The 12,684-nt window shown below is 36.7% G+C and overlaps 1 protein-coding gene across 2 annotated transcripts in view; it reads left to right on the forward strand.

Moving 5' to 3' along the window:
* The window catches only part of Fzd3 (frizzled class receptor 3), a 52,149-nt gene that overhangs the window by 29,933 nt on the left and 9,532 nt on the right, over positions 1-12,684 (forward strand). For both annotated transcript variants that reach the window (XM_051195506.1, XM_051195507.1), the window contains one exon: positions 12,502-12,650. In XM_051195506.1, coding sequence (XP_051051463.1) covers positions 12,502-12,650 — 149 coding nt within the window. The remainder of the gene's footprint in view (positions 1-12,501; positions 12,651-12,684) is intronic.

Raw genomic sequence — 12,684 nt, forward strand, 5'->3', positions numbered from 1 at the left:
AAGCAGTGACCTCACACCACAATCTCTTCCTTTGTGTGACTACTCTAGGACCTTATATAAGTGGAATCATGTAATATCTGTCCTACTTTATGGCTTTGAACATGTAAACATTATACTAGTTTTCATTCAGCGTTTCATTGGGATCTTAAGCACCAGTGATACTGTATTCTCATTTTAAAGTAATAGTGAGCATGCCTAAAGGAACATGCAGGAAGTTATGGTAATTCCTAATGGGAATTTTCAAGTGGTTTGAGCTGTAGTGGGGTAGCTGCCTCAGGTAACTTTGAAAGACTAAATAGCATTTGAATGTGTTTGATTAAACATACAAAGCAAGGGAGAAAGAAGATATTTGGTTTCTGATAAAAATAGTAAAGTTGGCCTCTAATATCTAAAATATCAGTTTGTGAAGTAATTTTATCACATTGTTTAAAATACTGATTGGATATGATGCAAATTACATGTATATAAGCCTATGATTTGAACAAAATGAGCTAAATATAAATTAGTTTTAAAATCTTTGAAATGAGTGTTCTTCCTGAAAATGGAATTTCACAGCCTATACTTGTACCGTTTTTTTTTTTTTTTTTGTAAGAATGTTCATTTTTTTTTTTTTTTTTTTTAATACAGAATTTCACTGCCTACACTTGCACCAACTGTTTTTTGGTAAGAATGTTCTTTTTTTTTTTTTTTTTTTTTTTTAGTATGGATTCACTTACACTGCTTTGTATGTTTAATCAAACACATTCAATTGCTATTTAGTCTTTCAAAGTTACCTGAGGCAGCTACCCCACTACAGCTCAAACCACTTGAAAATTCCCATTAGGAATTATCATAACTTCCTGCATTATTTAGGGCCAGCCAAGGCTATGTATCGCTTGGTAGAGTTTATCTAAAAAGCATGAAACCCTGTGTTTCATCCCTAACAGCATGCTGCTGCTGGTGCATGTGTGTGATCCCAGCACTCTGGAAGTAGGAGCAAAATGACCAGAAGTTCTAGGTCATTGTTGGCTATACAGAATTCAGGGTTAGGCAGTAATATGTGGCATACTGTCTCCAAATATTTCTTAAAGAGAGGAATATTTAGTCCTAAATTTACTCAGAGCAATACTTAATTGAAAAAGAGTGAAAGAGTTAGATGGCTTAGTGATTAAGAGTGTGTACTGTTCTTGTGGCAGATCTGAGTTCAATTCCCACCACCGTGTGCTTCAGGGAGACCTGACTCGTCTGTTCTCTGTGGAAATGTGCATACTTTTTAAAATGTCTTTAAAAGCAGTGACATTTACTTCCAGAGCAGAGTCATATTAGTAATTTCCTAGATACATGGGGGGTTTGTTTGTTTTTTTAAATGTACATTGGTGTCTTGCCTGCATGTATATCTGTGAGGGTGTAGGATTCCCAGGAACTAGAGTTAGGGACAGTTGTGATCTGCCATGTGGGTGCTGGGTATTGGACCTAGGTTGTTTTGGAAGAGCAGCCAGTGCTCTTAACTGCTAAGCCATCTCTCTAGACTCCTTCTTTTTTTTTCTTAAAAGGCCATTCCATTTATTTATTTGTTTATTTAGTGTGTCTTAGATTTGAAGCACTTTATAAAAGTTATATTTCTCAAAAGTTGTTGATAATCCTAGATTAGATTTTTAATGTAACAGGACATGTTAGTTTAAAACTGGAACAAATCAAATGGGTTGAGTTCATATCAAGTTTTTACTATTTATCCATGTAAAAATAATGATACTTTTAAAGTTGCTATGAAGATTAAACAAGATAAATGTTATTGTCTTGCCTGAGTGTCTCATTAATTTCATTATTTCACTATAAGGAATTAATTTCACTATAAGGATAAGTACATAATTCTTCCTGTGTTGTCTACTGTAATCATCTGATTTTCTTCTAAACATTAATTTCCAAAAGCATGTGTTTTTTTTTTCATTTTTCTCATGTCTGATTCCTCTAACCTAGTGCTATATGTCCCAAGGCATCTGACACAAGAGCTTTTGCTTCAGACATAGAAAGTGTGTTGCCATAGCTCAGTCTATCGAGTTCACATTAGAAACATTTGCAGAATCTAAAAAATACATTTTTATAAGAAAACAAACATTATTTACCCTTCCAGACACACAAGGCAAGCCATCTGTTGTTTATCTAGTCTTGATTCAGAAAAATACAAAAATAGCAGGACGACATTAAATCTAATTTGTTGGTTTTAGCTTCATTTTCTGATAGGAGTGTTCCCTTTGCTAGTCAGTTTCAAAAGAATCAGCCATACTTAGGGCTGTGAGGGAAATAGTATTTTTCTCCTTGAACCATGAAATACAGTAAAGGGTTCTTGTAAGTACATAGTTCTAATGTTTTGGTGGAGATATCTACTAATCTTTAAAGTGGAAGCTATCTTGCTTGTAACTTCTAAATTCAGTCAGTTTATTCTCAAGGTTTTGGGTTTTTTGTTTGTTTGTTTGTTTTGTTTTGTTTTGTAGTTTGTGTTAAAGAGGAAAGGAGTCAAATTCCCTGAAAAAGCAGAGCAAATCTCTTGCAGAATTAAGATAACAATTAAGATACAAGTGGCTGCTGTTATGGCCTCTGTAGGACAAAAAAGCTTAAGCTGTGAGCTCAGTTAATTAGCATTGTAGATATACCTGGCTTTAAACTTTGCCTTTTATGTTTTGGGTCATAAAGGCAGGCAGCCAAGGCTGGATCTGATACTTGCTGTGTAGCAGAGGCTGGCCTTAAACTCCTGATCTCCTCTCTCCATCTCCCAAGTGTTTGGATTATGGGCATGTGCTAGTTTACTTTTTTCCCCTACCTTTTAATTCAGTGTCATTGTCATGATCTATAAAATGACACAGCAGTATTTCTATAAAGGGTCAAATGTAAATATGGGGGCTCTGGCGGCCAAGTGCTCAGCTCTGCTGCTGTCTGTAAAAAGGGTCATAAAAACGAAGGCAAATGTTGCAAGAAAGTTTTAATTACAAAAGAGTGACTTAGCCTACATGTTCTAATTTGCCAGCCCCTGACCAACATCAAACATTATTCTATATAACCTTGAATATTATGTAATGAACTCCTATCATGTAAATTGTCAGACTTGCCATGCAGTCTCACTACTTTGGTTATAATCTTATGTCCAAAACTAAAATACTTACTATAATATTGCTATGTCACTATACTAAATAAATAAGATGACTTGTATGTCACTATAAGACATGTCAGTAAAGGATATTCTTCTCAGTCTTTGAAAGTTTCGCTGCACCAATTAGGAGAAGTAATTTTGGTAGTTTATACTAATGTAACATCAGTGATGCAGTTTAATAATTATAGTTTCTGCCAGAGGTGTGTGTGTACATAGGGGTATTTGTGTGTTTCCAAGAATGTGCTCATGCATGTAGAGGCCAGAGGACAACCTCTGATGTTAACTTACTAACAATGGAGCCAAAGAATAATCTTACAAAATAAGGAAACTAAGTGTGAAACACAGTTTAACCAAAGTCATAGAGTGACAGAGTTTGGATGTAGACTGCCTGGCTTCAAAGCATGCAGTCTTAATATTTTATGTAATATTTTTCTATGCAAGAATACTGATGTGTTTGACAGGGCATTTTTCTACATTTTGGTATTTCACCCAGAAGTTGTATCTTTACATTGGTCACTTAGTTTATAATTTCTTTAGCTCTGAATTTTTTTTTTTTTTTTGAGATAAAATTTCATGTAACTCAAACTGGCCTCAAATATACTATGTGGTAGGAGATGGCTTTGAATTTGCAATCCTCCTGCCTTTACCTCTCAAATGCCGGTATTACAGGTGTGGGCTCTCATGCATGCCGGGCAAGCACTCTTATCTAGTGAGCCTCACCCCCAGCCTGAGCTCTGAAATCTTACAAGATAACTAAAGTTCTTCTCGCATGTAAAACTAAATGAATGTAGAAACCACACCTTACTTTCTCCTCTTTTAAGAATCTCAGTAATTCAGAATTATTATGCTTCTATTCTTCTGGCATGTTGAGGTTGCTACAGAAGAGGGAGTGATTAAGATAAAACCACTGTCTTGAAGGAGTTCATAGCCAGTGGAAAAAAGTTAACTGAGTCAGATAAATGGCATGACTAAAGCAGAAGTATGTGTAAGTCCTTCCTGTCTTTTCTTCCATAGAAAATACATAACAACAAACAGACCTGGGAACACCTACTAAAATAGCTTGAAATTTCTATAATAACAACAACAACAAAAACAAAAAATACAATTTGTTAAGTATACAAATATTGTATTTATCTTTCTAGCACTTCATAGCCAGGTTAAAATGTCTCTGAAAGAGAAAGCCTTTTGTCTGATCCTGGGGTTTAGAAGTGACTAGGAAGTTACTGTAACAGATTTCCAGGCAAGTGTTTTATTAACCCTACCTTACAATAAAGCACAGCATTTAAGGGGCTAGAGAAATGGCTCAACAGTTATGAGCACTCACTGCTCTTACAGAGGATTCGCTGCATTCACACTGTGGTTCACACCTGATAGGGTTTCTGCTTGTTGCTTGCTTGCTTTTAAAATCCTGAAGTTTTGAACAGTTGGAGGAAGTTTTAAAGATCTCTCCATTGTATACAAGGCTGAGAATGCAGTTGGTTATGACATTGCTGTGTAAAGAAGAGTGTTTGTTTTGTTTACTGTTCTGTAAAAACTGACTTGCCTTTTCTGATTAGTTTTTAGTTTGCATTTGAAAAAGACAAAACTTTCCCAAATAATTTACTTTATGTGTGATTTGTTTTAGGAAGAAAACTGTAGTTCTTTTTTTTTTTTTTTTTTTTTTTTTTTTTTTTTAATTATACTCTCCACCTGTGTGTGTCATTGTTAACACTATGCATGAAGATTATCATTTCTTATGCTCACCAAAATTAAGATACTTCTGTAGTTTTTGTTTCCCATTTACTACATCTATTATTGTCTATGTGGACAGTGTTGCTTTTCTATTTTCTAGCTATTCCCTGTTGTAAGACAGACAATAACATCAGTGATGATCACCACTTGTCATGTAGAGTTGGATGTTGCTCTTTGCTTAATCAAATAGAGCTTCTTCATAATGCCAGCAAGGCAAAGTTGAGATAACTGTGTTGTTTCTATCTTCATCTTAAGCTCTTGAATATGTTTGGCTTTGGCATTTTCCTATGGGGTTAGCTAAATAACATGTGCAGTCTGTATTGATACATGCATGACAGTAAGATTTATGATATTGTCTGAGCATTTACATTCTGCTGGGCAGTTCCTTCTGAATTAGGCAAGTTCTGCTCTCCTTTGTCTCTTTTCCCTCTGATCTCTCACTTGAGTGGTCACAAGCTTGAATAACGAAAGACAAATTTGTTCTTTAACCATTTCATTTTTGTTTACTTAAAAGGTTGACAGTAAATAGTTATATAGCAGTCACTGGTAGTTACTAGAACCCAAGTTGTTGAACTTGGCCACGCTGGCTGCTCTTGATTTTATAAGAAGTAATTACCTTAAGATGGCAGTCTCTCTGTTTAGAAGACAAAGATTATTTACAAGATGTTTGAAAAGTGAATTTTTATTGATTTCCTTCCTGTGATCAAAGGAAAATCTGGGGATTGAAATCCTATTATATATTTTCACAGTGGCACAAATAATTTGAGATTTAGAGAACAGAAATAAAACATGAAAGAATAAACTGCTAGCAGCTCTTTACTTGCCCAACCTTGTGCCACTTTAATTTAAACCAATGCTTTCCTGAAAGGAACAAATTATAGTTTATTGTAACCATGCCTAGTGTGTGTAGCAGTTAGCATTCCCTGCATCCTTGCTCCGCTGCTCTGTAGCGCTTCCTCCATCAGACATAAAGAGCTCACAGTGAAACTTGCTACCACTCTGCTCCACGGCTTGCTTGTCTCTCTGTACTACATTATCTTAATTACTATAGCATTATAATAGGCTTTTATGTTGATAGGGCAAGTAATTGACTTTTCAAAGTGTAATAAAAGTAAAGGCTGATAAAGCAACATAATGTAATTAAGAAGTGTATAAAAGTTGTAACTCGAAGCTTCAATTCAAGAACTGGTGGCTGAGGGTGTGGCTCAGTGGTAGAATGTTTGTCTAAGCACACAGAAGGCCCTGGGTTCTGGTGTCAGCTCCCAAGAAAACAGCAACAACAACAACAACAAATCCCTACGCTGTGTTACTTGTATGACAGGTTTCCTTAACCTGATTAATAGTTTATTTTCTTATGGCTTTACATGGTTACAGGCTTGATAATAAGTCAATATTTTGTGATTAGCATATCTAAAAAAATAAAAGCCAACTGAACACAGTATGTATCTCCATTAGAAAATGCAGATTTTGTATGGTAAGGAAAAAGAGCTAAGAGCCAAAGACTCTGCCATCTGATTCAAAGCCAAAATCTCAACAACAGTTTAGGCTACCAAATAATGTGAATATATCTTTAGGGGATTTCCTTTTTATGCAAGGCTTCCCTCATTAATATGAGTAATTTTTTTCCATTTACTTAAAAAGAATTTAAACCTCAGGGCTTTGTTAGATTATGAACCTAAATAGGAAAAATAAGATATAGTTGAATGTTTTTCCAAATGACGCTTCAATAAAGCCATATAGTAGTTTTATTAGCTAAAATGAGAGTGATTGTGGAAATCAGCTATTTAGAAGATAATAGCAAATAGGTTGTTTATAGATAGCCAGGCTGTTGTTTCTCTCCCTCCCCTTCCCCCCCCCCAGAAAAGGACAGTAATCAAAGTAGATGCAAGTGTCTCCTTTATCTGGGACTCTCCTTGGTTTCCTAGATGACAAGCCCAAGAAATACATCTTATGAGTTGAGTTAGGGTTATGTGATCATTAGTTGTGAATGTCAACCTGATGCAGTCTGTTCTAGACCACAAGGGAAAAAAAAGAGTCTCAATGAAGGATGGTCTAGATCCGGTTGGCCTGTGGCTATCTGTGTGGTAGGGAATTTTAATTACAAGAAATGATGTGGCTTCAAAGACCCAGTCTACTATGGATCACACCATGGATTTGGATCATAGACTGTGTAAAAGCAGAGAAAACTAGCTGAGCACCAAGTGTGGATGCACTTGTTGTTTCTCTGCCCCTGACTGTGGGTGTGATGTGGCCACTTGTCTCACATTATTGCTGCTGTGGCTTCCTTGGAGTGGTAGGCTATAACCTGGAGTGTGAACCAAAATAAACCCTCTGTCCCAAAGTGGTTTTGTTTTTATTTTTGTTTTTGTTTTGTTGCTCTTTTGTTTTTGGGGTAGGTTTTCTTTTGGGGGGGGTCAGTATTTTATACCTACACCAGAAACAAAACTTAATCAGGTTAAGTTCTGGCGTTTTCAAGAACTTTTATAAAAGAAAAAACAATGTAATGCTTCTCATTTTTTCCCTTTATTATATAAAGATTTATGTTTTAAGTTTTTCTTTAAACAATTATTAATTCACTTCTTCATTATAGGGCTATTTTAAATAAAACTAAACATATATTCCTTTTCCTTTATTTAGATACATTTTATTTGATGGGCTTTGCCCTGTATATCATGTTTATATACTATGCACCCTCAATATCTTTGTGTTCTCTGTGATGTATAACCAGATAATACATTCTCCTAGCTATTTTTCTCAGTCATAAGGGAAGCTCCTTTTACAGTAGTCCCTTGACCATCCTCCCCTTAGTGTCTTGGACTTCTGCTCCAACACTCACAAAACATATTTTTTTGAGTCGCTGTCTTGCTTTACCCTTGCCATCCACAGGTGCTAACTTGTTTCCCTTGAAATTTGGGGTTTAACTAGAATCCTATAATACACTGTTCGTGCCCCATCCCTGCTCTCCTTCAGATCTCCTGTGTGCTGTGATTGCTTTGGGTATTACTGATTTTGTTTTTAGCACTTCTTCCCTATAATTCAAACATTTCTGTTGTGTGAGCAATGATGACTTATAAAAGACAGTACCATACAACATAAAACACTAGAGGATAGAACTTAGAAAACAGGACTTCTTGTCTGTGCCCTGTCCCCCCCACTCCACCCTCGTTTCTGGATAGCCTCAATCACCCCATGTTTTAGACATGTATCTAAGCTCCAGAATGCCTATTTGCATGGTTTTTCCAGGCTTAGTTTAGAACTCTTAATATTTCTCCTAAAAACCTGTTTCTGCATCTCACCCCCAGTTTTCCCCCAGTCACTGAATGGTATTCACATTCCCCAGTTGCTCAGACTCTTAATTTGGAAGCATCTTTGAGGCCTGTCTCCTTTCATACTTTCCTTTCAACCCAATTAGCGTTGTATAACCTCCCCTTCCTCCCTTGACCAAGAATTCATCTACTTGCACAGTGATCTTCTGCTTGCACTGTTACTCTTTCACAGCTTGTTTCAGCATGGTAGCCATAATAATCTTTTGAAAACACAAGTGAACTTGGTTGCCCCTTTGAACAAAACCCTTCAATGACTTTCTGTTGTTCTGGAATGAAATTTGTATTCTTAACCATTGCCCGCAGGACCAGACAGTGTCTGGTTCCTGCTAATTCTCTCTGACTGTATCTGCTGCCTTTCCTCCTTGCATGCTCAGCTCTAACTGGCTCTAACTTTACTGGCTACTTTGTTTTTCTTCAAAAGATACACAGTTTTCTTAGGGTTATCATTATCAGTGTTTCTGTTTGAAATATACTCCAAAAGATACCCTCAACCCCACCTAATGTGTCATATCTGATATCTAATCCCAATCTATCATTTCATACCCCAAATATTTATCTCTCCTTTGTCCCTCACCTTGCTTTAGTTATTTCACTGTTCCCTAAATGCCTAAGATTTCCTTATTTCCTTGTGTATTAGCAGCATTCTACCCTATCTCCTTAGAATGGGAATTCAACAAGTACACAGAATATTCTGACTCATCTGCTGTGGGACATAGTAATACTCAGAATTTAAATGACCGAGGATGCAAATAAATTTAACCTTAAGGTAGATTATTTCACCTCCATGTATTATAACACCATATCTACAAAATCGAAGGGTTTACCCAAAGTCCATGAGTAATCACTCCAACTTCAGATGATCGTTATAGGCACAAGTTCAAGGCACTTAAACTTTTCAAGTGGTTTTTGAAGACACATTGCTCAGGCCAGTAATTGACACCTGCAACACTTTTAGGAATTATGTGATTTCTGTTTAGCTCTGCTATTGCACTTCTTATTTCAGCCTTATCAATTGTATTTTCTCAAGTTATTATCCATTGTCTCCTCATTGGTTATTTCAATTTTATTATGTTATTATTTATGTATATGAGTGTTTTTGCCGCATGTATGTCTTTGTGTGTGCCCAATGACTGGGGAGACTAGAAAAGGGCACCCAGTCCTCAAGAACTGGAGTTACAGATTGTTGTGAGCCACCACGTGGTAGCTAGGAATCAAACCTAGGCCCTTTGGAAGAACAGCCAGTGCTCTTAACATCTGAGGTATCTCTCTAGCCCCTGTTTGCATTATGGAATTAAATCACCTCTCTACATTAATATCTTTTTTCTGATCAGTCCTCATTTGACCATTTATTGGATATAAACAAATATTATTTGAAGCATATTTCTTAACCACTTCATTCTTGTGCTCTCCTTTATAGAGATTTTCTCCCTCCCTGTTTCCCCCCAAACATATAACCATGGTTAATGTACACATTAATTGGTTTGATGGAATTTTAATGATAGAGAAGACAACAAAATTAGACATAAAATTAGTGTTTATTATACTACAGTTTTTCCAGCCAGGGTATCTTAGTACTTGAGAAGGTAAGGGAGTAGAAACAATATTCAAAGCCAAGCACATGTGGTAGCTCACCCATGTACTTCACACTGAGATTGATTGCCACAAGTTCAAGGCTAACTTAGGCTCCAGAGTGAAACCTTGTCTTGAAAATGGAGGCTCTGGAGTCAGAGATTGAGGGAGAATGAATGTGTGTTAGTTCAAGGGTGTCTCATGTTAAAAGACATTATTTCAGAACAGAAAAAATAAATAAATAGATTTTCTGAGAGAATAGATCATAGACTATAGGACAATGCCTAGAATTTTCCCTTTCCAACTCCTCAGTGTTTATCAGCTTAGTGGGCAGGGGCAAGGAGGGATGAGGCAAACAACTTCCATACTCTAGGACTATTCAGAAACTTTAGCACACCAATGTAAAAAATCCTTCAAGAGGGGGTTATAGTCTCCATGTTTTATTTCACCACAGAGTATCTTTTAAGCTTTATTTTTATGTCTGGGTGAGTATATGCCACATGTGTATAGGTGCTTGAGGAGACCAGAATAGGGTGTCAGATCTTCTGGACCTAATGTTACAGGCATTTATGACTGCCTCCTCTGCAGCATAGATGTTAAGAACTGAAATCAACAAGTGCTCTTAACTGCTGAGCCATCTCTCCAGCCTCACATGTGAGACAGCAGTGTTCCATGAGTCATATTTTTGAACAAGATTACTCTAACTATATATCATTTTTTATGAAATGTACATTTGTCCCTTAATATTTTAAGAAAATCTTCCTTTAAAAATCTTCCTTTAGCTCATAAATGGCTAAGAACACTTGCTTCTCTTGCTGAGGACCTTGATTAAGTTCCCAGCACCTACATAACAACCTACAATCCATTTCCCAGAGATCCAATGCCATCCTCTGGCCTGTGTAGGAACCAAGCATGTAGATAGCACACAACATACATGTAGGAAAAACATAATGCACAAACATTAAGTAAATATTTTAAGAACAGATGTTGAAGTTGGGCATAATGGTACACACCTTTAATTCCAGACTTTGGGAGGCAGAGGCAGATCTCTGAGTTCATGGCCAGCCTGGTCTTCAGAGTGAGTTCCAGGACACTCAGGGCTACACAGAGAAAAAACCTTGTCTGGAAAGAACAACAAAATTGGTTAAAACAACAATCAGAATGCTAGTAACAAGTAAAAGACAATAAGAAGTGTTGAGTGCAAAGTTAGACTACCAGAAGCAAAAGTTTCCATTGTAAGGCCGGGGTCTGTCCAGCAGCAGCAGGACTTTGCAGACAGTGAACTTTAAGATAGTAACAAATAGTGTTATTGTGCTGTCCATTGACTCAAGGTTAATGGACACAGATGCTTTTAGACAAAGGCTTGTCAACCCCTACCCAACAAGGCAGCAGAAAAAGAAGGGAACCCAAAGGGAGAAGTCTTAAGTGGTCCTAAGCAGAGTTAGTAATGATAAAATAATATTTTTGTGAAAATTACTCTGAATACTTCAAAACTAGGTAGCTGTGGAAGGGAGTACTGTCTTGTGAAGAGTATGTGGCTTGTGCTGAATAATTTTAAATATTTTTGATTTGTGTTTTTTCCAAACAGGGTTTCACTGTATAATATTCCTGGCTTTCTTGGCATTTGATTTATAGACCAGGCTTGCCTTGAACTCACAGAGATCCACCTGCCTCTGCCTCCTAAATACTGGGATTAATGGCATGTTCAACCACCACCACTGCCGGCTTTTAAATGTAAATTTTCCTAATTATACCAGGTATAAGTAGCTAGGTGTGTGGCACACATCCTTAGTCCCAGTAGTCAGGAGGCAGAGGCAGATGGATCTCTGTGGGTTTGAGGCCAGCCTGGTCTACATAGGGAGTTCTGCATCATCAGCCAGGGATAAGTAGCGAGACCCTTTGTAAAAAGTATTTAAAGTATAAGTATATATTTAAGTACATATGCATTTATTGAGTATCAATCATGTATTGAGCTCTGCTTAAAGACCCTGGAAATAAAACACTTGGAGAGTTAGTAAACCTTCATCTTCATGGAGTATACATTCCAGTGGTAAACTACACATTGCTTTTAAAAGGCATGGCTATCACAAACATAAGACTTGTGGGGAAAGAAACAGTCTATGAAAAGGTGTTAGGGAATCCCTAAAAACATGTTAGTGTGAGTAAGAAAATAGCTTATGAACAATGTTAAAGTCAGACAAAATGTCCTTAATCCCAGCACTTGGGAGGCAGAAGCAGGCAGATCTCTGTGAGTTTGAGGCCAGCCTGGTCTACAGAGCTAGTGCCAGGAGAGACTCCAAAGCTACTACAGTGAAACCCTGTCTCAAACAACCAAAAAAAAAAAGAAGAAAGAAAGAAAGAAAGAAAGAAAAAAGTTAGACAAAATGTAAAGTGAAAGAACATTAAGAACATTAACAAAGTAAGATAAATGGCTAGAACATCTCCCTTACTAGCAGATTACTATGTGACATTGACAGGATAAGAATTGGCAGGTTCACAGTCATGTGAGTGAATCTCTGCTAAAACTAAAAGGTAGACAGCAAATTAGTCAAGAATAGAAAAGATTGAGAGATGGCTCAGTTAAGAATACTTGCTGCTTTTCTGAGGGTCCAAGAAAATTGTCCACAGAACTTTAGAAACCAAGGTACTAAGTTTATAACATGATTTCACTGTTGTCTGTTGCGTTTATATTTCTATACTTACCTTTAATAGATACACATATTTAAGATGATTTTCTTTGCCTCCCTGTAGGTTACTCAGATGAGTCGTCCAGACCTGATTCTCTTTCTGATGAAGTATCTGATGGCTCTCATAGTTGGAATTCCCTCTATATTTTGGGTTGGAAGCAAAAAGACATGCTTTGAATGGGCCAGTTTTTTCCATGGCCGTAGGAAAAAAGAGTAAGTTAATGAGTTCTCACAGAGTTAACAGCCC

Source organism: Phodopus roborovskii, unplaced genomic scaffold (genome assembly GCF_943737965.1).
Source record: "Phodopus roborovskii unplaced genomic scaffold, PHOROB, whole genome shotgun sequence".
NCBI lineage: Eukaryota > Metazoa > Chordata > Mammalia > Rodentia > Cricetidae > Phodopus > Phodopus roborovskii.